The sequence below is a fragment of the Calonectris borealis genome, chromosome Z, assembly GCF_964195595.1.
Source record: "Calonectris borealis chromosome Z, bCalBor7.hap1.2, whole genome shotgun sequence".
NCBI classification, from domain to species: Eukaryota; Metazoa; Chordata; class Aves; order Procellariiformes; family Procellariidae; genus Calonectris; species Calonectris borealis.
Window position 1 is genome coordinate 16884313 of NC_134352.1, and position 23827 is coordinate 16908139.

General features: G+C 41.9%; 2 protein-coding genes across 16 annotated transcripts in view; one reads left to right on the forward strand and one right to left on the reverse strand.

Annotated features, from left to right (window-relative positions):
• The window catches only part of BDP1 (BDP1 general transcription factor IIIB subunit), a 59660-nt gene extending 43386 nt beyond the window's left edge, over nt 1-16274 (reverse strand). For 7 of the 13 annotated variants that reach the window (XM_075137971.1, XM_075137970.1, XM_075137969.1 and 4 more), the window contains exons 1-12: nt 15996-16274; nt 11400-11952; nt 10633-10736; nt 9560-9619; nt 9046-9189; nt 8032-8165; nt 6899-6993; nt 6237-6291; nt 5414-5557; nt 3510-3794; nt 3000-3177; nt 1836-1995 (exon numbers count right to left, since the gene is read on the reverse strand). In XM_075137971.1, the coding sequence (XP_074994072.1) occupies nt 1836-1995; nt 3000-3177; nt 3510-3794; nt 5414-5557; nt 6237-6291; nt 6899-6993; nt 8032-8165; nt 9046-9189; nt 9560-9619; nt 10633-10736; nt 11400-11952; nt 15996-16150 (2067 nt within the window). In that variant the 5' untranslated portion in view covers nt 16151-16274. Of the gene's footprint in view, nt 1-1835; nt 1996-2999; nt 3178-3509; nt 3795-5413; nt 5558-6236; nt 6292-6898; nt 6994-8031; nt 8166-9045; nt 9190-9559; nt 9620-10632; nt 10737-11399; nt 11953-12618; nt 14793-14813; nt 15564-15995 lie in introns of those variants that run through there. The other 6 variants (XM_075137980.1, XM_075137979.1, XM_075137968.1 and 3 more) reach the window with 4 other exon arrangements.
• Nucleotides 16275-16516: 242 nt separating this feature from the next.
• SERF1B (small EDRK-rich factor 1B) lies at nt 16517-23028 on the forward strand. 3 transcript variants are annotated; one of them, XM_075137986.1, is made up of 5 exons: nt 16901-17006; nt 18666-18847; nt 19226-19452; nt 21879-21987; nt 22513-23028. In XM_075137986.1, the coding sequence occupies exons 3-5, from the start codon at nt 19377-19379 to the stop codon at nt 22583-22585; spliced, it is 258 nt and encodes an 85-aa protein (XP_074994087.1). In that variant the 5' UTR covers nt 16901-17006; nt 18666-18847; nt 19226-19376; the 3' UTR covers nt 22586-23028. The 3 variants fall into 3 exon arrangements, with proteins under 3 accessions (XP_074994086.1, XP_074994088.1, XP_074994087.1); XM_075137985.1 differs by lacking the exons at nt 16901-17006; nt 18666-18847; nt 19226-19452 and adding an exon at nt 16517-16889; XM_075137987.1 differs by lacking the exons at nt 18666-18847; nt 19226-19452 and having other exon boundaries at nt 16798-17006.
• The last annotated feature ends 799 nt before the right edge of the window (nt 23029-23827 follow it).

The window sequence follows — 23827 nt, forward strand, 5'->3', positions numbered from 1 at the left end:
GATAGCTCATGAGCACCCTCAAAACGAACCGCTCCATGATCTTCCCTGGCACCAAGGTCAGGCTGACCAGCCTGTAGTTCCCCGGATCCTCCTTCCAGCCCTTCTTGTAGATGGGCGTCACATTGGCGAGCCTCCAGTCATCCGGGACCTCCCCAGTTAACCAGGACTGCTGGTAAATGATGGAGAGCAGCTTGGCAAGCTCCTCCGCCAGCTCCCTCAGTACCCTCGGGTGGATCCCATCAGGCTCCATAGACTTGTGAGCGTTCAGGTGGCGTAGCAGGTCATTAACTGCTTCCTCTTGGATTATGGGGGGTTTATCCTGCTTGCTGTCCCTGTCTTCCAGCTCAGGGGGCTGAGTACCCTGAGGATAACTGCTCTGACTATTAAAGACTGAGACAAAGAAGGCGTTAAGTACCTCAGCCTTTTCCTCGTCCTCAGTGGCAATGTTCCTCCCCTCACCCAATAAAGGATGGAGATTCTCCTTGGCTCTCTTTTTGTCATTAATATACTTGTAAAAACATTTTTTGTTGTCTCCTACGACAGTGGCCAGGTTGAGTTCTAGCTGGGCTTTTGCCTTTCTAATTTCCTCTCTGCACAACCTAACGAGATCCCTGTACTCTTCTTGAGTTGCCTGCCCCTTCTTCCACAAGTGGTAAACTCTCCTTTTTTTCCTGAGTCCCAGCCAGAGCTTCCCGTTCAGCCAGGCCGCTCGTCTTCCCCACCCGTTCTTCTTATGGCACATGGGGACAGCCTGCTCCTGTGCCTTTAAGATTTCCTTCTTGAAGAACGTCCAGCCTTCCTGGACCCCTTTGCCCTTCAGGACTGTCTCCCAAGGGACTCTCTCGACCAGTGTCCTGAGCAGGCCAAAGTCCACCCTCCGGAATTCCATGGTAGCGGTTTTGCTGGCCCCCCTCCTTACTTCACCAAGAATCGAGAATTCTATCATTTCATGGTCGCTAAGCCCAAGCCGGCCTCCGACCACCACATCTCCCACCAGTCCTTCTCGGTTTGTGAACAGCAGGTCAAGCGAGGCACCTCCCCTAGTAGACTCGCTTACCAGCTGCGTCAGGAAGTTATCTTCCACGCACTCCAGGAACCTCCTCGACTGTTTCCTCTCTGCCATGTGGTATTTCCAGCAGATGTGCAGAAAGTTGAAGCCCCCCACGAGAACAAGGGCTAGCGACTGGGAGACTTCTGCGAGCCTCTGGTAGAATATTTCGTCTGTCTCCTCATCCTGGCTAGGTGGTCTATAACAGACTCCCAGCAGGATATCTGCCTTGTTGGCCTTCCCCCTCATCCTTACTCACAAGCACTCGACCTCATCATCACTACCATTGAGCTCTAGACAGTCGAAGCACTCCCTAACATACAGGGCTACCCCACCGCCTCTCCTTCCTCGCCTGTCCCTTCTGAAGAGCTTATAGCCATCCATTGCAGCACTCCAGTCATGAGACTCATCCCACGTTTCCGTGCTGGTGACAAAGTCATAGCTACCCCGCTGCACAATGGCTTCCAGCTTCTCCTGTTTGCCGCCCATGCTGCGTGTAGATGCACTAGAGCTGGGCTACTGATTTCTCCCCCGAAAATGTTTAAATCATCTACGAGGTAAGCCAGGCATGCACAGTATACCCGCTGAATAAGTTTAGTATAACAGACAACCCATTAAAGCCAGACAAATTGATAGAATTTAAATTTTGGTGATGTTCTCTTGTTGCCCTTCTTCCACCTAGTGGTAAGAACAGCACAAAAACAACCAAAAAATGGCTTTGATTTACACTTTTAATCGTAAAGAGAAAGATCTTAAGAAGTAAGAATTACATAAAAAATAAAAATACCTTTATTTCTCTAGCTTCTTCAGATTGCCTTTCTTTGCTTCTAATCTTTAAAACCGGTAACTCCGAAATCTGGCTTTCCTGTGATGTATCATCTCTAATATCTAGCGTTCTCAGTTTAGCAGATTCCATTTCTAGTACAACATCATTGCTATCTTCAAACCTGAAATCCATAAAAGCACACGAAAACATTATATTAGAGTATTTTAATTAAAAAGCTATTATTGTTTACAGATCAAGTTGCACAGAAAAATTATGCAATTTTGACATTAAATAGCTACATGCGTTTCAGAGAATCTGAAAAGTTTTAGTGATGTTTGCAGGATATGAGCTTTAAGCAACTTTTGTACTTTTGCAATGCTATTAGAAGATGATGTTAAAATCCCATCCGAGTATTCTACACTAGATAGTTTTTTAAAACAGACTTTAGTAACATAAACACCGTATGCAGAAGCTTTTTTTTCTCCTGATCTTCTGTAGCAATCTATGTTGAGTTCAAAGACAAATACTGTTCCTTCATAAGCTTCCAATGACCTATTAAAGCACATAAAAGCTCTGGGAATCTGTATGAAATAACAAACAATTACAATACAGCTAAATACAACAGTTAACACGCAAAAGTCTGAAGTAGCGCTAACAGCTTCATAATGACTTTTTAAATTTACCACTTTCTTGTATAACAAGTTTAATAAAACATTCACTTTCTTTCTAGTAAAAGAATGCCCAAACTTGAAACCAAAAGCTTGCCTCCCACCTAGGTTTTGCACAAATAAAGTCTTTCCTTCCCTACAAGAACCACCTTATTAAAGACATACATAAATTCCAAGCGTATAGCAACATTATTTAGCAACATTACCAAGCAGTGGTTTGAGAGAAATACTACGAGTTAGGATAAGCCAATAGCCTTCATAGGTGAAAGCAGTTTTGGATGGTATTTTAGTATTAATGTAAGTTAACTTTGCAAGGGCAGCCCATCAGTGGAGAGAATATATTGAGAGTGTAAATTAAAAACAGCTTACTAAAACCCAGGACAGTCCTCAGAAATCAAAACCTCAGAAATCAAAATTCTGTGCCCGTTAACATGATGGTAAGCATGAGTAAATAAAACCAATATTAAAACTTTAAACTATTTTTTATTTTGCTTAAGCTTTCCATTGTAAGCATTACCTGCATAAATTGACATCACTTTCTCTCTCCATTATGTCATCCACTGATAAACAGGGCTCTGATCCCTCTTCCTCTGTAACAGCAGTCTCATTTTGTTTTCCTTCAACAACACTATCCAGTTCTTCTCTACAGGTAGTATGACCGTCATTGTTTGCATCACATACCATTTTTTTTTCTGCTAATGAATGAGAATTAAATCAATTTGGACATTCTGGGCAACATCTTAGAATTCCAATTCTCACATCCTAGTGAAGCAAGAGTTGATTTAAAACAAAAAATCCCAGTAGAAAATGCCTAAGTATTAAGATTTAAGAGAACTGTTATCAGCAAAAATAAAATGTTCAGATTTAGTATGAAAGCTAATTTTGAAAGGCATTGTTCCACAACCTCCCAAGGCAGATCAGGGATATAAATCAAAACCTAAGTTCTCATTTTTAAGATGAGAGTTTGCAATATCTTTATATAAAATTTATATTTGAACCTTTGAAAGTGAGCATTTTTGCCTCTTACTTTTCTTAGAGGATTTCCCTTCTTCAGCAATTTTTGAAGGGACAGACATTTCTTCTGGAAGATTCTCCGCTTCCTGTTCAAGATCATTTTTTCTCTTCTTCTTTCTCTTCTTTTTTGCTAATACTGGCTCTAATGCAACCTGTTCTTCTGCCTGTTCAGAAACGCCTAAAGATTCCTCATTTTCTTTCTCAGCTGTCACAGCATCAGCTTCTGTTTCTGCATCAGAAATTCTGGCTTCCTGAAGATCATCTTGATCATTAGCAGCTTCTGTACTGGCAGCTTTTGCTATTGAGACAATATGGTTCCTGGTTATTAGACTGGTGGAGTATCAGGAGTCATAAATCGCAAAGATATTTCCACTAGCAACATGTTGTGAATTCATACATCACTGCCAATACCATGAGAAGTCAGTCACTGACCTAACAGAAAAGCTTCAGCATAGATTAACTTCAACACTAAACACAAAACACCTTCTGTACACGGGACAACACTTCACCAGGGCAAAGTCAACATAGGATGTAAAGGCAATTCAGTAAATGTTCTTGTTCCTATACTTTTTAACAGGCTACACAGCCACTTTTGGATCCAGGAAAAATAGGTATTGCTATTCCTGAAAAGGATTATCATCTCTCTGCAGAAAGAGGTGATAATGATTGCAGAAAGTATGCCATGAAAAGTAATTTTGATCAATAGATGCACTGTAGTTAATCATTCTTATTTACATAAGAAACCTGAATTATTATCTAGCTAATAATCCACAAGTTCTTTTCTGGGTTTAACAAGTTTCTAAAATGCTCCTCCCTCCCCTTTTCAGGACATTTTGTCTTGATCTTGTATTTTTGCAGAGCATCAACCACAAAGAACCTTTCCCTGTCCTTTTCATTATTCTTATACAAACTTGTTCCCCTGTAATTAAGAAATCCAAAATGCAAGAGAAGTAGAAGAGCATACTCACATTGCTTTATGCATGAAGTACCTTTAATCTACCATTAAAGTCTATGAACAGAATTTCTATATGTAGCTGTAAGTCCTAACAGGTGGGACATTTTACTTAATCAAACCTGAAATCAAGGCTATAGAAAAGCAGCAGCCATGTCAATTTTACGAATTAAACAGTGATGTTGCTTCCTAGCTAGCATCCCCTTTACAAAAGTTGTTCACTTGTTTGTTCCACAATACCACTTAGAAGGAAATGGGTTCTTGTGGAACAAACAAGTGAACAACCCAACAGAATTATCAGGTAATTTATGAAATGGTGTCAGTAACTGTTTTTAATTTAAGCACATCTATGAAAGGTCCTTTCACAGGTACTGAGGTAATAGGACACTATATGGTGATCAATAGTAATTAAACATAATCTTTATCCTTTATTTTGAACAGACCAGAAAACTAAAACAACTTTTACAAGACTCCCTGAAGAGAATCATACCCTTCAGACTTAGAGAGTCAAAATATAATTAAAGGAGAAACAGAACCCTTAAAAGAAAATGGTTTAAAATATAAGAAAAATTTAAATTAAAAGTCACAGAAGAACTTGCCAAAAATATGGTTTTGGCCCAAGGATTCTAAAAGTGAATTTGTTGGCAACTCACGAGATACTTATCAACTGTTAAATGAGAATATCCTGTTTAGAATATCAGTGCTTCAGACTGCAGAAGGGCACTAATCTCACTGTGGTCTCACATTCCTGCCCAGAGAAAACGCATCTCAGGAAACTGGCTGCTACCAATTATTACCATCCCACACATTAGTAAACTATGTCTGGAAAAGTTATGCTACGAAGCCAGGATCTTCTTGCCCTGTCTGGAACAGGGAAGGAAAAGATTACGTGATTTTTTTCTCTGCTAGCAACACATTACTGACTACTGCTCTGTAATGATATCCCAAGCATTCTTTTGAAGTACCTTTCGGCTTCTTCCGAGGCCTTGATGGCTTCTTTTCCTTTGGCTTCTGGCTTTTAACAGTCTTCTGCTTCCTCTTGTCCTCATCTGCTAAGACCTTCTCAAGCAGCTGGGCAAAGAATTCAAAATCAAAGGGCCGCTTTTCTTCTATCAGAATAAAGCAAAGAAAAGATTTCAAAGTTGGTAATTTTTCCAAGTTTCTGCTTTGTAAAACAATCAGTGGTACATGTTATGATATTAAAAAACAAAGGTTATATAAATTTAAACACAGAATTGTTTTTGAAAATACTTTCTGTATCACTTGAGCAGGGACTAGAGTTGACATATATATGGATTATGGTAGCTTGATTTTTAAAAAAAAAAAAGTAAAAAAAGGTTACAGTACTTAGTAGTTTAGAAAATCTAAGAAGTGGCAAATACACGAATCGTACCATAGTATCAGATAATGTATTAACATGCTGCTGTAGGACTTACATAGCTCATTCAAATAATACACAAAGCCTTTAATGATTCTCAAAGCAGTTTACAATAAGCAACTGTGCTAGAAGTTCCCATGAATCAGAATAATCTTCAACTGAATATAGGAAAGTTTATATTAACCTCATTTATCAAACGTATAGAAAAGCCAGAAATTAAACCTAAAGATCTTTACTGTGAACCATGCCTGTTATAAAAACCTAAGATTCCTCAACTTCTGAACTCACCTATGAGCAAAAACTTTTTCTTATAATTTATTCAAGAGAGGCAAAGCACAAAAATTACTACGAAAAAAGATGACTACTGTTTAATGACTCATTGTAGGGTGGGGTACATTTACTTTACTTACTGAAAGCTTTGTCTATCCTCCATCCATTAGCTTTTTCTTCACGTTTGAACTTGTTCTAAAAGCAAAGGTATATTTGTCCTTTTCAATAAGCAAGAAATGCAACAATATATGGTACAAAATGGCAGATCAAGATAAACCTTATTCAATGCAACAAAATTTTCTATCAACTAAAGTTATTAAACCTTACAAGCACACTCACAGAACACGAGTTTGTAATTAATTTTTAAATATAAAATCTGTCACCAATAGATATCACCAGTCATAATTTTTTATTATTTTCAACATGTTTGTCCTTACTTCCAATCTAAGCAGGGTTTGAAACATTGACGATTTTCCCAGCTGGATACCATGAAAGAGGCAACACAGACGACCTTCACCAAACATCCACTTACGCTTAGCAGCATTCGTCAATTAAAATAAAATTGAGACAAACTTGTCTAGATATGCTAGATTTACTAGATATGTTGATGGGAATTCAATCCAGCATATTAATGTTTCAGATACTTACTACCTCTCGGAAACAGGTATTAAAAAAGCATTGCTACAGAGCCAGTTCGCATCAAAATTATCAATACTAATACAGAAAGCACAGGAATAGCAAATGAGAAACAGACAAATGAAAACAGATGTTTATTTGCTTTATTGAGTGCTTTAATTTTTACCTTAATTTCTGCTCTGGCTCTATGAGGAAACAGCCGTCCAATCAAGGAGAAGTCTGTTCCTACCATACTGATAGCTAAAAAGAACATGTCTGTTTCTGGAGGTTTTTCAAAAAAAAAAGAAAAAAAAGGAAAAAAGAAAGAAAGATACACACACTTAAGTATTTAGTTATTAAGTTATTAAGTTATTTCTTGCTATCTGAAATAAAAACACCTTTCAAACTTAGTGCAATGGGATAGATAACTTTGAAGTTATCTACTGTGGCTGCAAGTTCAGCTGGGTTTGGACTATGTCTGTTATTTTACCTAAGTACCTCTAATAACATTTGCTGAATGACCTACTAACAGAAAGAACTGTCTAATCTTTATAAAACTGCAGAATGTGAAGTATGTTTTGTAAAGCTAGTAAATCATAGCTAAACAACTCCAAATTGCCAATGTTCATTTTTATTATGAACACAACCACCAGCAGAAATCAGAAAAATGCATGTGTAAAAATACAATTTCCATTATTATTTGTTAACAGGAAAAGACTGCAGTCCAAAAGCAGCACAGTAATTCTGAAGCTAATTTTTCCATCTACGGTTGTAAAAAACATTTTCAATTGTAAGAAGTCTTGCACAGTGTTGTCAGCCTAGAGATAATAATCAATTCACAGCAGGCATAATAAAAAAACAACCCACCCACTCATAAAAACACAGCTGTCCATGTGCACTGAAATCAACCCACATAGAGATGGCTTATAGAATTTATTCCTGCCCATGCTGGAAGAACCAAGTAAAGAAGCTGTTAAGAAGTGTTAACTCTTCCATATAGAGCTCAAATATCCGGACACCAGAATCCAATATTACGCTTTTGATAAGGCAGACTAGCATTTCCACAGTATCTAAACGTCCATGACAAAAAAATTCACAGGTAGCCTGCATATCATAAGGCACTGGATTTTTTTAAACACACCAATTTTCACAGTAAAAATCAGAGCTCTGCTTGTTGTAAGAGTTTGGAGGGTTGAGACTATGTCACACATAAGTAGATCTATTTACTCCACTGGGAATAAAAATTTTTGAGTACAAAGCATAGAAGGAAAACGAAGGTTCTTCTGCAGACTCAAAACTTGAAACCAAAAATATACTTACCTTTATTTGACCATGGTTTTGTGTAAAAACTTTTCCTGAAGCTGGAATATGTAGTTGTAGAGCCACGCTCAAAGATGGGATCATTTTCTTCTACAACACATGGACCTTTTGTTCTTAGAACTTCTACAGTTAAACTGAAAAAGCAAACACACCAAGAGACTCATTTGAAAATATTGCTAACAAGACATATAGCACATGTTTATAAGCCAGCTATTCAGATTTTTCCTGCCATAAGTCAGTTTGTACTGTAATCAGGTTTAATAATTACATTAACATGTATTTCAATGGGAGAATGCAGCAAGAAATCATTAACCTACTCAGCCTATGCAAGTAAATTTGCTTTTCCCTTTTTGTAAGATATAGTACAGACAGACATAATTGAATATCTTACAAAACAAAAACAAAACCAAGAAAAGATTGTCTTCTTAACATTCAAGAAAATTATTTTGTAAAACCACAAGAGCCTCTCCATATTCTTTTAGGCTACTTTACCAGGCCTGCTCTAGCCTTACACCTTGGCCTAAATCTCATGCTAATAATACATGTGGGGAACTAAACAATTCGGTAATCTAATACTTCAAAAAAGTCATATTCTAAGCAAAGTTACTGAAAACACTGACAACTGAATAAAGCAGCAACATGCAAGATGCAAAGCTGGAGCAAATCACACTGACAACAGAGTAACAGTAAGCAGATACATGCAACTGTGAGAAACAAAGAAGTTAACATTTGGAAGTTTGACAAATATTGAGTATTCATTCACTGTAATAAAATACGGCATCTTCTTCTCTATCTCCTTCTCCAAAAACATTTCTCATAGAGAAAGTTTGCCACTACTGAGATGCAGATAACTGCTGCTCATATTTTCCCACATATTTGCACTGTTTTCTAAGTTAGGATCTCAACACATAAACACATTCACGTTTATCCCTATTCAAAGTAACTGTTCTCTATCTACAAACTACGCAGCAATGTAGTATATATTGTCCTTGAGTCAGGCACAGAATTTGTTACCTTTCTTCATCCAGAATAATTGAACCATCTTCTGCTACTTTCACACGAGGAACTAGAAGTGGACCATCCTGACTCTCCTCCTCATTCTCTGCTTCTTCTTCCTCATCTTCCTCTTCATGATCAGGAGTACTTTTCTCTTCCTGTCTACAATTTTAACAAACGAAGCAAAAAATATTACTTTTGTTAGTGTTTTGAATTGCTGCTCTGTATGCCAGATGTTCAATAATTTAATGAACCATCCAGCAATGCAACCCACCAGCAAGTTAGTGAACACAAACTCTGGAATCTGTTTTTCGATCTATTGTAAAATGGACAAATCCAAAAACATAATATTGAAAGCAAAATGCTCTTTAACCACCCTCCCCTCCCAAATTACAATTTGTTATAAATAAGAGCTATGATATTGAAACAGTAAAAAAAAAGACCTACACTGTTAGTATTACCACAGAAACATGTTTTTTTCCCAACATTAGAAAACTTTTTGACTGTAAGTACTTCCATCACCAAGACTTACTCTTTCATTTGACCCAGTGCAGAATTTTTATCTGTTCTCTTTTCTTCTGCCAACGAAGACCTAGAATTTTATAAAAAGCTACAGATGAACGTTTGTACAGATACATTTCTGCTTCATTTCACAAAACCTGCTTTTAGTGGATAATGGACAAAGAAACACAAAGCTTTTTTTCAATTCTTTGTACCACACTTGGACTTGAGTCTAACTGAACAACCACTCCTGCTTAATGAATTTTGCTTTTTTTTTTGTATAAGCAAGGACAAAAAAGGATATTTCCAGCAGTAATCCATTGTGAGGGTAGGGAGAATGTGAGAGAATGTTCATTACCTGCTCAAAGACTACTCAGTGTGAAAGAAAAAATAACAAGGAAAGTGATAAATAAAACACACAAGCACACAAACATTAACAAGCAGGTAGTCACAGACAGTAACAGAAAACTCATCTGCTACTGAGGAAGAACAGGACTTGGACAGCTGTACTTATATTTATATGATTGTTTTCGGTAGTTGTAGGAAAAAGGCCCTGCTCTGTCTGTGGTAGTCTGTGCAGCTAGCTGCGTTAGTGTTCCCTGTGTATATGCACCTCTGGGATGCTCACTCAGCCTTGCTACTGGCGAAATATGTAAAGGGAACAGTAGCAGCTATATCCATCCAGTTGGAATGGAGAGACCTCCTGGGTCCTGCAGTGCGTTTCAGCACCTAGGACGGAGAAATGCTTAGCTTCCTGTAGTCCACTAGATTTGGCAGGCAGTCATAACTAAAAATCTAATAGCAGTGATTAAAAAAAAAAAAGAAGAAAAATATTTTCTATTATTCTGCATTTATACAGAGATAAATCAACACTAGGGACAGGTTCATGTTTTTTATATTTCAACAAGAACACTAAACTCCAAACTCATTTCTGTATGAAGATTGAGTAGATGTGAAAACGTCTAGTAGCTTTTGTTACCATTGCAACAATACTGCATCTGTGCTAATACTTCAGATTTAAGAATTCTCCTTTTCACAATTACGAAATTGGTAGAAAAAGAAAAATCATTTAACCTAAGGAGAGAGAAAAAGAGTCATACTTACTTCATAGGATTGTTTTCTGGCAGATAGTATATCAAGTCCCTCATGGTCATTTTAGAACGATCTGGTGGAGAACGCCCTTCAATTATTGGAGGCCTGTGTTTCAACTGTTTCCATATAAAAATAAAAAAAAAACAACTTAATTTCACCCTGAAAGTACTTTATATTTCACAAATTAGTACTTTCCTTTGCTTACAAAGTATCCCATTCGGGCAATTTCGTTGTTTCCCTCCCCGCCCCCACTCCCAATAACTGAAAGAAGTTTATCTTAAAAGTGTCCCTTTGTCAGAGAGGATGCCACAGACCCGTGAGTGACTTACGCTTTCAGAGAAATTCAATACTTGGCACAAGTAAAAAGTGAAAAGTTATTCAAAATCACAGAACTCGGTCAACAATCAAGTTGAAAAGATATGAGAAACTCCAAATCTCAAGCTTTTTATAGCACACTTCCCCATTGTATTACCAACTGTGAAACTTTTAAAATTGGAATGTTGACCATAATATAATAGTAGGTCTTATGTCAAAAAGCCTTGTGGGTCTAATCAAATGAAAAGATACACAATTTCTCATGAAATCTGGATTATGAGGGAACACAGTGCTACTACTGCATATTAACAGACGAAACCCATACAGCGTTATGAGATACCACAGACTATGAGCAGTAAAGCAGCTGATCATCAGAAAACGCTACTGCAAAGAGATAATGTATGTTAGGTGAATCATATGTCTTTGCCCTTCACAGATCAGCAGTGCTCAACACAGAGGCCTACCATCCGCTCTTTCTTCAGCTCTTCTTTAAGCATTTCTCTTAACTTCCGAGCTTTGAGGATCCTTTCACGATCAGAACACGTTCGTTTCTCTTTTACAGGAACAGGTTTCATAGGTAGCTTTTCCTCTTGTGTTCCTGATCTTTCTTGTGTTGGTCTCTCCTTGAGTGGGGAGGGTACATTCTTCTGCAAAGTATCATCATTTTTTTGTGCAGCTACACCTATAGTTTGCTCTTTGTTCACCGATTTTTTTAGTGGGGAAAACTGTGGCACTTGTGGCACAGGTGTTTTCTTTTCAGGCAGCATGGGGGACTTCAAGGTGCTTTCAACATTACTCTTCTCTGATGGAGAGGAATCCTTCTGAAGTGAAGCACTGCCATCAGGAGCCTGTGATGCTCGCCTCTGCGGTTTTGATGCAGAACGCTGAGCAGATGAAGGTCCAGCTCTGGGTTTGACAAGATTGGGCATGGTGGAGATCCGTTTTCTTCTCTGTGTAGGCATCTCTGCAGGTTTACTAGCTTCTCCAGCATCAGTTGAGCTATCAGCCTTGTCATCGCTGGAAAATTTAAGAGAGTATTCTGAAATACTTTACAGTGACAGATTTGTAACTCTTATTTTCAAGATATGTTTATGCGCCAATCAGTATAAACTACAGAAAAATACAGTTATATACAAGAAGCCACACTAGAACCAACCTGTAGCTGGTACTTCCTCATAAACTAATCCGCTATAAGAACTGGTATATTATTTTCTAATATTAATTACTATTATTTAATGTTACTGTTACAAGCTACTTGACCAGCAGTGCTAAACTCACATGTTCCTTCCCCAGCCCCTCCTTTTTTAGGAGGCTCTCTACTTTCAGCTGAGAATACCAAACATCATAATACAATAAAGCTTTTTAAAAAATAAGCCACATAACACAGGTGACATTAAAAACATTTTCATAAAGCTACATGCAACAAGTAGTTTGATGATTTTTATTACAATCAGTCTGAACATTCCTCTTAAACATTTGCAAGTAGAGGATATGTAAACTGCGAATTTGAAAAAAACCTCAGCAGTGAAACCGGCTGCTGTTAATCTACTGCTCACACTTAATATATCAAAAGTAGCCTTTTAGAGGCAACAACTTTTAGCTTTCCTGGAAAGCTTTCTGTGTAAGCATTTTTTCCATCCCTTACTCAGAAATAATTTTCAAAGTGCAAGCAAAATCGCCAACCATTATGACCTTCCTACATCTGCAGACTCCTCCAGTGTTTGGTTCCTTGGCTGTTGTTCACAGTGAGACTGCAGCAGAACTGCAACTGAGTCATAAAGAGTTTTTTTAATTTTACATTGGAACTATGCCTTGTTTCTGTACATAAGGACAACCACACCCATGGTTCACTTAGCCATCTTCAAAATTAGTCAGAAGCCAGTGCCTTTGAAGGAATACAAGAAAAGCATAAACACACAGTGAAACTTTTCCAAATTCTCTCCAGCTACCATCTGTGAAGCAGGCAAATGCTGCAGATGATGCAGCCCCAGCAGACTTTTCAGAATCAACCTGTCCCACATGAGTTCATATACATTTTTAGAACACCCCTCAGCAAAGAGTTCAGCAGCCTTACTACATGGTGTCTGTCTGTGTGTTTTGAATGAGATCCTTGCGAGTTTCATTCAACATCCTCTGGTTTTTGTAAGTAAGAGACAGTGGAAAGTAATTCTTCTTTCATCTTCTCCATACCACCTGTGTTTTGTGGAGTTTTAAATCAGAATGCCACACCAGATTTCTGAACAGTTAAATACAATTTAGCAGAAACTGTATTTAAAAACAACAAAAAAAATCTTATGCTCAGAGAATTTTCATTCCCTGATAATCAACAAAACCCACTCAGCATTTAGAAAACAAAACAAAGAAAAGTAACTGACACTACAGGTGCAGGTTTGAGCAGCTATGAAGAAATGCCTTAGGTTGGAAGAATAAATATGCAAGATATTTTCACATTTGCCTTTGCTTTTCTTGCAGACCACACAACAAACACATTGTGCTGTATGTCATTAATTACTGCACTCAGGAAATCAAATCATGTGATTTCCCTCAAATCCACTCTTTCTGAATCTTCAGAGACACCCAGGAGGCCAATCTTTAAAATGCATCATCTAGAGAGACAGGACTCCAAGAAGCTAATACTGCCTACACTGAAATAAATCCCTAGGCCTGCTCTCTCCTATTTGGTCGCTATACACCTTCAAAAGCAACCAAAAACTTTAAGAACCAGCTATTCAGTGGAATTTAGGGTGACCAAATGGGGACAAGAAGGGAGCAGCTCTCACCTGTGCCTTTTCTACTTGTTCCCAGGACTAAAACTTCCCCTGAGAGTCTCCCAGCAGTTTTGTGTTGGATACCACCTTCTCCCTCCAGCTGAGCTGTGGAACCCACCACAGCACTCCAGTGGTCCACGTGTCCCTTCTAGCAAGTGCACCATTTTCCAAACATGTTCTTCTCCAAAGAAGCTCTTTCCTAGCCACATCCCACACATTTCACTGCATTGGCAAACTGAAGAGGTTTGTACGCTACACTCAATGTGAACAACTTCCATCACAGTCTTAAATTTCTTACAACTGCTCTACTTTTTCCTTAAAACAGCAGGATGTGGTTTTGTGGATTTGTTCACTTGGATATTTTCTGCGTTTATTGAGGAAAATATTTTATGACCCTGTTACTTATATGGCAAAGGTCTATTTTTCAAGCCACATGAATAGATTCCTTAGAATATTCTCCCTTTCAGAACAGCATTTGTGTCTAGTTTTGAAACTTACAATTAGATTACGCTGAAGCACCCATTAAATTACAAACACAAAAATCTTTAATAAATATGCTGAATCAGCAACAGTACCACATAATTGAAAAACTGTATCTTCATTTAAGAAGAAAGTTCTGGATAACAAAAGATCCAGAAAGCTGATCTCTGTGACACATAAATTTTATAAATAAAATTTGAAAGAAAAATATCCTTATAGCACATTGCAAAACAAGTTTAAGTATAAAAGCTGGAAGATGCAAGCTGAATAAAAGGCAGCATGGGTTTACCAAAGACGTGTCATGCCAATCAGCCTGATACCTGAATTTCTAGTCACAGGAAACAGAATACTGTAAGAAGACCTTGTATTATGTCATAAAGGACAAGTTTCAACTAAAAGAATAGAGGTATTCATGCAAGATGCAAAACCAACTAGTTAAAAGAACTGAGAAGGTTTTGAAGAGGAATTATCAGACGGGGGAAACATCCTGAAGAACTGGTCTGTACTGCTTTTGGCAGGGATACAGTTAATTTTCTTCACAGTAGCTCATATGGTGCTATATTTCAGGTTTGTGACCAAAACAGCGTAGACAGCACACCCACGTTTCAGCTATTGCTGAGTAGTGCTTACACAGCTTCAAGGCCTTTTCTCACTCTGCCCCGACAGTGAGCAGGCTGGGGGTGCTCAAGAAGCTAGGAGGGGACGCAGCCGGGACAGCTGACTCCAGCTGACCACAGGGATAGCCCGCACCACTTGGTGTCGTGCTCAGCAGTAAAAGTTGGAGGAAGAAGGAAGAAAGGAAGACATTTGGAACTATGGCATTTGTCTTCCCAAGTAACCGCTACATTTCCTGGAGATGGCTGAACACTTGCCTGCCAATGGGAAGTAGTGAATGAATTCCCGATTTTGCTTTGCTTACGTGCGCAGCTTTTGCTTTACCTATTAAACTGCCTTTATTTCAACCCTTGAGTTTTTGCACTTTTGTCCTTCTGATTCTCTGCCCATCCCACCAGCAGCGGGGGGCTGAGGGAGGGGGTGTGATCAAGCAAGCAGCTGTGTGGGGCTTAGTGGCCAGCCGGGGTTAACCCACAACACAGAGGTCCTGAAGGACTGGTCCTAGGACCAACCTCACCATGCATTTCCATTGCAATGCAAAGCACTTAAAAAATTAAACAATCAAAAAGCAAAGAGCCAGAAAGTTCTCCCTCACTAATGTCTGAAGAAGTGAATATAAAACAGGAAGTGCTGTAAGAATGCAAAATCAAAGTCATTCAGTTATGGATCGCAAAGAATTTTTGCTGTACACAGCAAACTGGAGCTCCTTGCTGCTGCGGTGCCAGAAAAAACGAGTATCAGACCACACTAGGCCCCTCCCTTGCAGTCTTAACTTATATATTATTTCAAGCACCTGCACTGCAACCGCAATAAAGAAATGCAGGTTTTGCTCAGGTTGCAAATGCGTCAAACACCGAGAGGTCACTGTCCGATGACCACATACACAACTGTCACTAGGCACCGACCGGAGAGCAGTGCAGCACCTCTATTTCGGGAGTTCTTCAAGACGAGACAACTCCAAACCAGAGCAGGGACACCCAGGAGGCGACAGACTGTGACAACAAGCGTTGCTGGAGAGCCTGCCACCGCTACATCCCCGGGGCTTCCGAAGGGCGGCGGCGTCGGGTCCCCCCACTTCCCCAGGCCCGTCCCACCCCCGGGGATCCACAGCCGGGCGGTGACGGCGGCCCAGGCAAGACGCCGCCAGGGGAGCCCGGCGGCACGGTCCAGCCGCCTCCCCGCCTCGGTGGGACTCACCTCTCGGCCCGCCGCGCGGCCGGCGGGGGCTCGGTCGCCGCTCCCGCCGCAGCCTCTGCTCTGGCAGCCTGAGGCTCCGGGTCCGCCGCGCCGCCGGCGCCCCTGCCCGCGGGCCGCACGTTGGGCCGCACGTTGAGGCGGGCCCGGCGGAACATGGCGCCGGCGGCTCGCTCCGGGCGCTCGGCAGAGTGACGCACGCGCTCGCCCGCGAGCTCGGCGTCAGCGGCGCGCGGCCCGGTAACGCCGCGAGCTCGGTTGCCTCACGTCATGCCACCCGCCTCCGCGCCCGGCGCGCCCTGGAACGTCATCAGCGCGCGGCGGCAGGAAGAGGAGGGGCGAGAGGAGGTACTGCCCGCCCCGCCCCGCGCGGAGCGGGGGAAGGTGGCGGAGGCGGCGCGGTGGGGCCCGTGCGGGGGGCTGGGCAGCGAGCCCGAGTGCGGCACCGAGAGCGTCTGCAGTACCTTGGCAGCCCAAAAGCCGCTTTTCCCTTAATTCAGACACCGTAAACAGCTTCCCGGGCGCAGGTTTCGCCCGCGATGCCCAATTTTAAGCCAAGACGGGAGGTTCCCGCGGTTGGTTCCCCTGGGGGGGGGCTCGGCCGGGAGCAGCACACCGGTGCCCTCGGAGTGCGAAGCCCGTCACGCGCAGCACCCCTTCCGCGTTTACAGGCGAGCACCGGCGGCCGGACTGACCGGCCGGCGCGCCGCTGCCCCCGGGAGCCGCCCTGCACCCCGCGCCCACGGGGCGGCCGAAGGGAGGGCGGGAAGGATAAGGCGGGAGGCGCCCTCGCGCCGCAACGGCCGCCGCCGGCCACGCCCTCCCAGCCGCGCGGCGGCAGCGCGCTGATGGAGGTGGTGTACGGCCTCCCGCGCGCCGCAGTGACGTTGAGGGCCGGTGAGGCTTTATAAGGGGCGTCAGCGGGGGGCGGGGAGGCAGAAGGTTCTGGCAGGCGGAGCGGAGCGGCGGCTGGCGCTAGTGGTGCTGCGCGGCCTGAGCGTCTCGCGATGACCCGTGAGTGCCGGCAGGCCTCAAGGCGGGGCTGCTCTGGGGCCCTGTCGGGGAGCGGAGCGGGCGGGGGGCCTTCGGCCGCTCCACCAGAACGGCGGCGGGCCGGCCGGCTCCAGGCCAGCGGCGAAGCAGCCTGGGCGCGACGCCGAGGGCAGCCCGGCAGTCGGTCCGGGGGCGGCGGTCGGCCGCGGTGTGGTGCCGCTGTCGGGTCTTGATCCTTGTGGACTTGGCGTGACTGTGGCGGAATGCCGCGGCGAGTGCGTGGGCCGCTGGGGCTGAGACTTGCCACATCCTGCCGCCGTCCTGGGCTTGGAGCAAAAACATCCTCGCCCCGTCCCCTGGCGTAGCTGTGCTGGGGGGCGGGCGGGTGGTGGTCTGCTAGAACAACAGTAACACTCAGTTGCAGTCCTGGCTACCATCCAGTCTGTACGTAAAGGGCTTTTACAGCACTGCCGAATACTGCGTTGCTTAAATGGTGGTTGTTAAGGCTGTCGTTGAAAGAGCAACAGGAGTTGCTAATCATCACCTTATTCAAAAGTAACGTTGGTATATCTACTCTAAAATGGCGGAGAACTATGAACCAAACCTAGAATGCTCTGGCTCACCTAACTGGTGGGTTGCTGTTTTGGCTTCTGTGTACTGTACTTGGCAATACAGAAACTGCCGGTTTTTAACCGAGGAGGTGCTTTTATGTTCATGCTTAAAAATACCTTTGAAGCCACGGTACTGCTGGAAATGCAGGTGAAGACCTGAATGATAAACAGTTTGCACAGATCAGACCTTGCATGTGAGGCAGAGGCAGGTTTATGGCTTTTGTCAATGCTTTTTTTCCCTGTTCAGCATGATGCTAAAATAAACATAGCTTAAGGCTGAAGAGAGGTACACCATTCCACACCTGAGCATAGCAGAATCATAACATTTCATTTTAGGATGACCTAGTTTAATACAGTATCTGAAATACTAGAGGTGTAGAAGTTGTGGTGTGCTACCATACAGTCTAGTCTTAGCTTTAGTACATATTTCCAGAGTTCAGCGCTTTGTTGTCAATCAGACCTGGACTAGACCCTGTGATTTCAAGTGGACATATAGTAAAATAGAATAAGAATGGATTGCTTACTAACAACTACTTACTGTGCCTCTGAGCTCATAAATTCATGGTACTTGTTGCATTGCCAAATTTCAGGATACCTGAAAACTGAATAAACTTGTGAAGATGGTGATGACTAAATGAATTGGAGAGGATTTTTGTCACTTGTCTTCTATTATTGCTTTGTGCTTGCATCAAACTGCTCTATTTACTTTTGCATTTTATTTTTGGGACATGGTGGCAGGCACTTTTCTTCTGCTTTAAGTTCTGACATGTGATTAGACCTTTTGCTGCTCAGAAGGAACTCCATGATGACCTCAGTAGCCAAACCTTACTGCATTCTCTTTTTTCTTACAGTAGAGATGATTACTGCTTGTTCCAGCACTAGAGAGGTCTTTTGCTTATCTTTCTCTTCAAGAATAGCTGGATCTTGGAGTTGGAAGAGCATGGACAGGTTGAACTAAGGCATATGTCTTGCAGAGGCAGGCAAGGATGGGGATGCTTGAGCAGAGGCGTAAGCAGGAATTGTGTACTGGCTTTTATGTGGCAGTTCATGCTTGAATTTCATGTTACAGGAAGCTGAATTGTCTTCTGTCAGGACTGGACCACACTTCATGGAAGATTTAGGCTGATGTTACAGAGTGTAGAAAACTGCACAGTCTTCCTTGGAGCTAGGGATACTCATTCAGCATCCCAGGTGAAGTACTGGGGCCAAACAGCCCTTGGCAGTGTTTACTTGGAGGCAGGGATGGTACAAGTAAGTTTCTTTTCAAATAGTTGTTTGGCTCTGTATGCCTTGTGTGCAAACTGTGTTGCTTTATTTTCTACCTACTCTGCTTTGCTGTGCAGAAGTGGCAGCCAAGGTTTTCAGTGATGCCATTCAGTTTGGTTCTTAAGTTTACAGTCTTACCATGTGTATGGAATAACTCTGCAGACACCCTGCACAATGTTTGCTTGGAAAGGAAGGAAGTGTATAAGGTTAAGGGTAGAGGATAACTGCTCTATGAATTCTGACTATAGCAGTGTGTTTTGACTTCCTGCCTCTTTTTCTTCATGGTAAAAGAAGGTACGTCATTTCTTTAAGCACCACAGAAGAGCTGTTTCATTGCTGCTAACTTGTTCGTGTGATATTCAGGCCTCCTGAGCACCACAAAACTCAAGGACCATTTATAGCCTGGAATGTATCATCTGCTCATGAGTCATCAAGTTCTAATCAACACCAGTACTGCCAAGGATAGATAGCTGTTTTACTTCAGTTTCTGAACGAACAGTGGCCCTTCTTCTACATGGACTTTGGGGACAGGATCTCACTGAATGCTAGTGAGGAGGATGGAGCGGGAGTTTTCTCAGCTTTTTCAAAAGGTAGTACTTGATGTCCTATCACAGATGAAATAGTATCTTCCAAGGCAGGGGCAGCCCTCAGGAAGCAGCAGTCATAATACGCTCTTTTCATTTGGGCTTCTGGCACCTCTCGCCGGACCGTACACATGCTGGTGTGAAGAATGCACAGAACCCCTGCTTCTGCAGGCTTGCTCTTGTCTACTTCTTGACATGGCAGGTACCTTTATCAGCTCAGAAATGGGGTGAGTACAAAGCTGTGGATAATATCAATAGGTTGCTCTTCAAAGTTGACCTAGTTCTAAACTGCTTCCATATACCTGAAATTACAGGCACCTGAAGATTGGAGAGATCTCTGTCTTTGAGATTGAAAGACAGCATAGGTAAGACTGGAGAGAGACTGAAAAGAGGCACAACAGAAATTATGGGGAGATGGAACTTTCATTTTTGAGCATAGAAAAATGTGATCGCAGAAGTGATTACATCTAGCGTATCTGAAACATTTTGAGTCCAAAAGAAGCAGTGCAAGAAGAAGTACCAGGCAAGGGAACCAGCTCTGGCAGGGCAGAGCAGGCTAGAACTGCCATAAGGAGGTGGATACTAAGGGAAGATTGTCAGCTAATGCAGAAGAGTTTGTAATTGTGATGGCTGTGGCTGTTGCCTGGAAGACCCTGAGTATTTAGATGGAGAGTTGCATCTGCTCTGAGCAGCAGTTGTGTTGTGCTGGTTTTGATGTCACACCCTCAGGAATGTTGTCTGATCAAAAAGATTGCATGCCTAACTTGCCAACAGTTCAGGGGGTTGGTAGTCCCTGGGGAAAGCTGGCTGTCCCCTGAAGAGGTGTCCTCTATACTGGCAACAGTGATGTGTTTTTGTGTCTTTATATGTATATATATAATGTTACTCTTCTCACTTTTGGTGAAAGTGAGGCTAAGCACTTGCTAAGGCCATGCTTAAGTGCTGCGCTTGATTTCAAATAAAATCTTTTGAGGCCACCTCTTTAATAGTATTTGAGTGTAATTGAATGGACTAACAGTCCATCACAAGCAAAGTAGGTAGAACAACTATAACTGTGCCCTTGTTGCCAAGTTAAGGGAACACTACATAGAGAAACTCATAAAATGAGGAAGATCTTAAAATACAGATGTTGGTTTACATTGAAATCTAAAAATCATGCACGGGAAAGAGCTGTGAACAGAAGCCCACAATACTGCATGGAAAGAACCTTCCCGAATGCTTGTTTGCTAATTCCTTCAATAGCATGAAAATACTTTCGCCTGTGAACAGCATTAGGGTTGTCCACCCTATGCAGGGACATATGCACGCACCTGTTTTGGGAAAGTGATAAGTCATTTTATTCTGAACAAGGTGTCTTGATGAGGAACTGGAGTTTTGGTTGTGTGTTAACTTCAGCTTTGTCAGCCCCGCTTCTTTTGCAGGGGGCTCTGTGGTATACGGTAGGTAAACAAAATCTCAGGCTGAAGCTCCATAGCTGCCATAGCCCCATACTGCATATACAGCAGCTGCCTTGGAGCAAAAATGAATTAAATCTACATACAGCTGCTTGTGTGTTATGTGTTCTTTGCTTTCATGGTTCCCAGAGTAAGGCAACTTTAGCCTTTGATAGCGTTAGGTGAGCTTCTGGGGTATGAGTGCCCAATAATACATTATGAATCCTGTGTTAAGTAGTTTTGGGGACTTTATCCAGTAGAAAATAAAGCCAGAGTTCCCATATGCATTAACTATACTGGTCATCTTCTAAGTGGCATCTGCAGAAGTGTATTCTTTCTACACATACATGTAAGGGCCTTAAGTGCTATTGCTAAGTATGAGCAAGACTTTAAAAGTTCATGGTGCTTGGCCATGGGATATGATGGAATCCGTCAGTGATTTTGTACGACTGAACAGGTGGATGTTTCTGGATTCCAAATACTTACTGCCATTTGCTTTTTGATTTCTTAAATAGGCTTGGGAAGAGTTTGAGGAAGTTTATAAACTCTCTCAGGCTGCCCTTATTTTAATGCTGTTCTTCAGTCTAAAATTGATTTGTAAGCTCTATTGGATGCTGGAACCTGTTTGAGATAGAGAGGATGGCTCCTCTTCGGTTGAGTTACTGTTGTCATTTTGGCTGGGCTATTGATGGGATGGTCTGCTTTCAGTCTTTTATGGGAAACTGCATCGCATTTCTGGAAGGAATGTTGGAATGGATTTTGGTGATCTCTTGGACAGGACCTGTAGCAATGTAAATGTGAGAACTAACAGGCTTTCATGCCTCCCATTGTGCACTGGAGGGGGAGACTGTGATGGAAGATATTGCCAACTACAAAAGATACTGTCATACTAACTCTACAGATTGAGCCAAAACTTACCACCTTTATAACAGACTTCTGCAAAGGCAAAGTGTGTATAAAAAGTGGTAGTACCTGTATAAACTGTATATTATCTTACAGGTGGGAACCAGCGTGAACTTGCCCGCCAAAAGAACCTGAAAAAGACTCAGGAGATCCACAAAGGGAAAAGGAAAGAGGATAGCTTGTCTGCTTCTCAGAGAAAACAGAGGTAAGATCTAGTACAGTTGAGTGAAATCGTTGGGCAAAATGGGAGGAGAAAATGGGTCAGAAAGAATCCAGTCTTTGTTGAAACAGCATTTAAGTACTTTGCCTTGATTTACAGTCCATTCACATGCCGGAGCATAAACCGTGGATGTAGGTTTTACTTTATCTGCTGTGGAACAGATTTACTTTTAGTAAGACCTGTAAAGCTTTATTTTCTTTTGAGCAGCTTTTTGCCTGGTACAAACAGGAGAAGATTGTGTAATACTTTCTTGAAGGTGTTTGGTCCATTGTGTCCTTTACTTCTAAAACTAAAAGAATCATATAAGGTTTACTAATCAAGTAACTCGTCTGCCTCATGGGATAATAGGATAAAATAAAAAAGGATAATAGAAACTGTGCTCATGGCTGACTGACAAGTTTTATACTGATCTTTTTCCCTTCTTGAAATGGGGGTTGCTAAAGCTGGAGGAGACTCTACTAAGAAAAACAGTGAGGCAGTATCTGAAATCCAATTTTTTTTTCTTCACAGAGACTCTGAAATTATGCAGCAAAAACAAAAAGCGGCTAATGAAAGGAAGTCTCTGCAGGCAGGAGCAAAATGAGCTGCCTATATGGAGAAGATAGAGTGCACCAATGAAGCAGAAGGGCCCAGAAGATCATTCATACAAGTGTCTGGCCATTAAATGATTAAACGTTTGTCTTGCAGAGTTGTTCAACTAGCATTAGTTTAGAGTATTTTCTGGTTAGCATAGGCTTAGTTGTCTGGAATGGTATTTCAAAACTGACTACACTCTTCTGCATGCATATGAGTAGAAGTACCAAGCAATAGCTTTACTCCAGCTTTTGCTGCATTTGTTGGTTTCACTTAATGGTTCCAGTAACAATGAATTTCTGAATCTACAGTTAGACCAGATTTTCTTGTCTTAATTCTTGAAGTACAGCTTCATTCAGAATGGAACACACTTGTAAAATGTGCTTAACCTTACAGAGGTCTGAACTGTAAATCTCATCTTAAATTATTTTTACAATAAAATGTTGCATGAAATACTGTCTAATCTGAAATGGTTACGCTTGATAATCAGTTGATTTCTAAGAAGTTACCAAGAACACAAAGAATAGATAGAATTGTGGAGAAATGCGATATAAGTATGTAATATAATAATGTAAATATAAATAAAACTTATAATGTAAAAAATGCATATTATAAGCAATACAATATGCAGAGGTAAGTCTGCACTGTAGAAAAAGATGCCTGTCGAGTTGCAGATTTCGTTGGTGTACGTAACTGACTGTTACTGTGTTCTTTAGAGGAGCTGCAGGCTTGAAATCAATGAGTTGCAGATGTAAGTAGATCTTGAAATTGCTGCGTTACTAAAATGATTTAAAATTGCTGCTTAAACTAGCCTCAAGAATAAAATTTACTGTGAGAAAACACAGCATTGACTTTACAGACGAGCTTGAGCATGCATGAGCACACGTTGAGTACTGACTGAGGTGAAACTGGTTTAAATCTCTGGAAGGAGAGAAGTTTTAAGCCTTTGCTCCTGTAAGCTGGAACGTGCATTTATTGTTAACAGCCCCTGGCACAGCTTGGGGAGAGTGAAGGAAAACGTAGCTGGTTTTGGCAGTGCCGTATCTGCAGCTGGTGAGACACGAAGCAGGTTTTCCTGCTTGCTCTTGGTTGGCTCGGTCTTGGCTCCTGCCCTCCAGTTCGCCAGGCGCTTCAAGGTGGGGTGCAGCCACCTCGGGGGACGGGACGCGCGTCCTGACGGAGGACTCTTCAGGCAGCGCTCGGCGGCCTCCCGCATGCGGCGCTGACAAGTGCGGTCGCCAGCGCGGCGGAG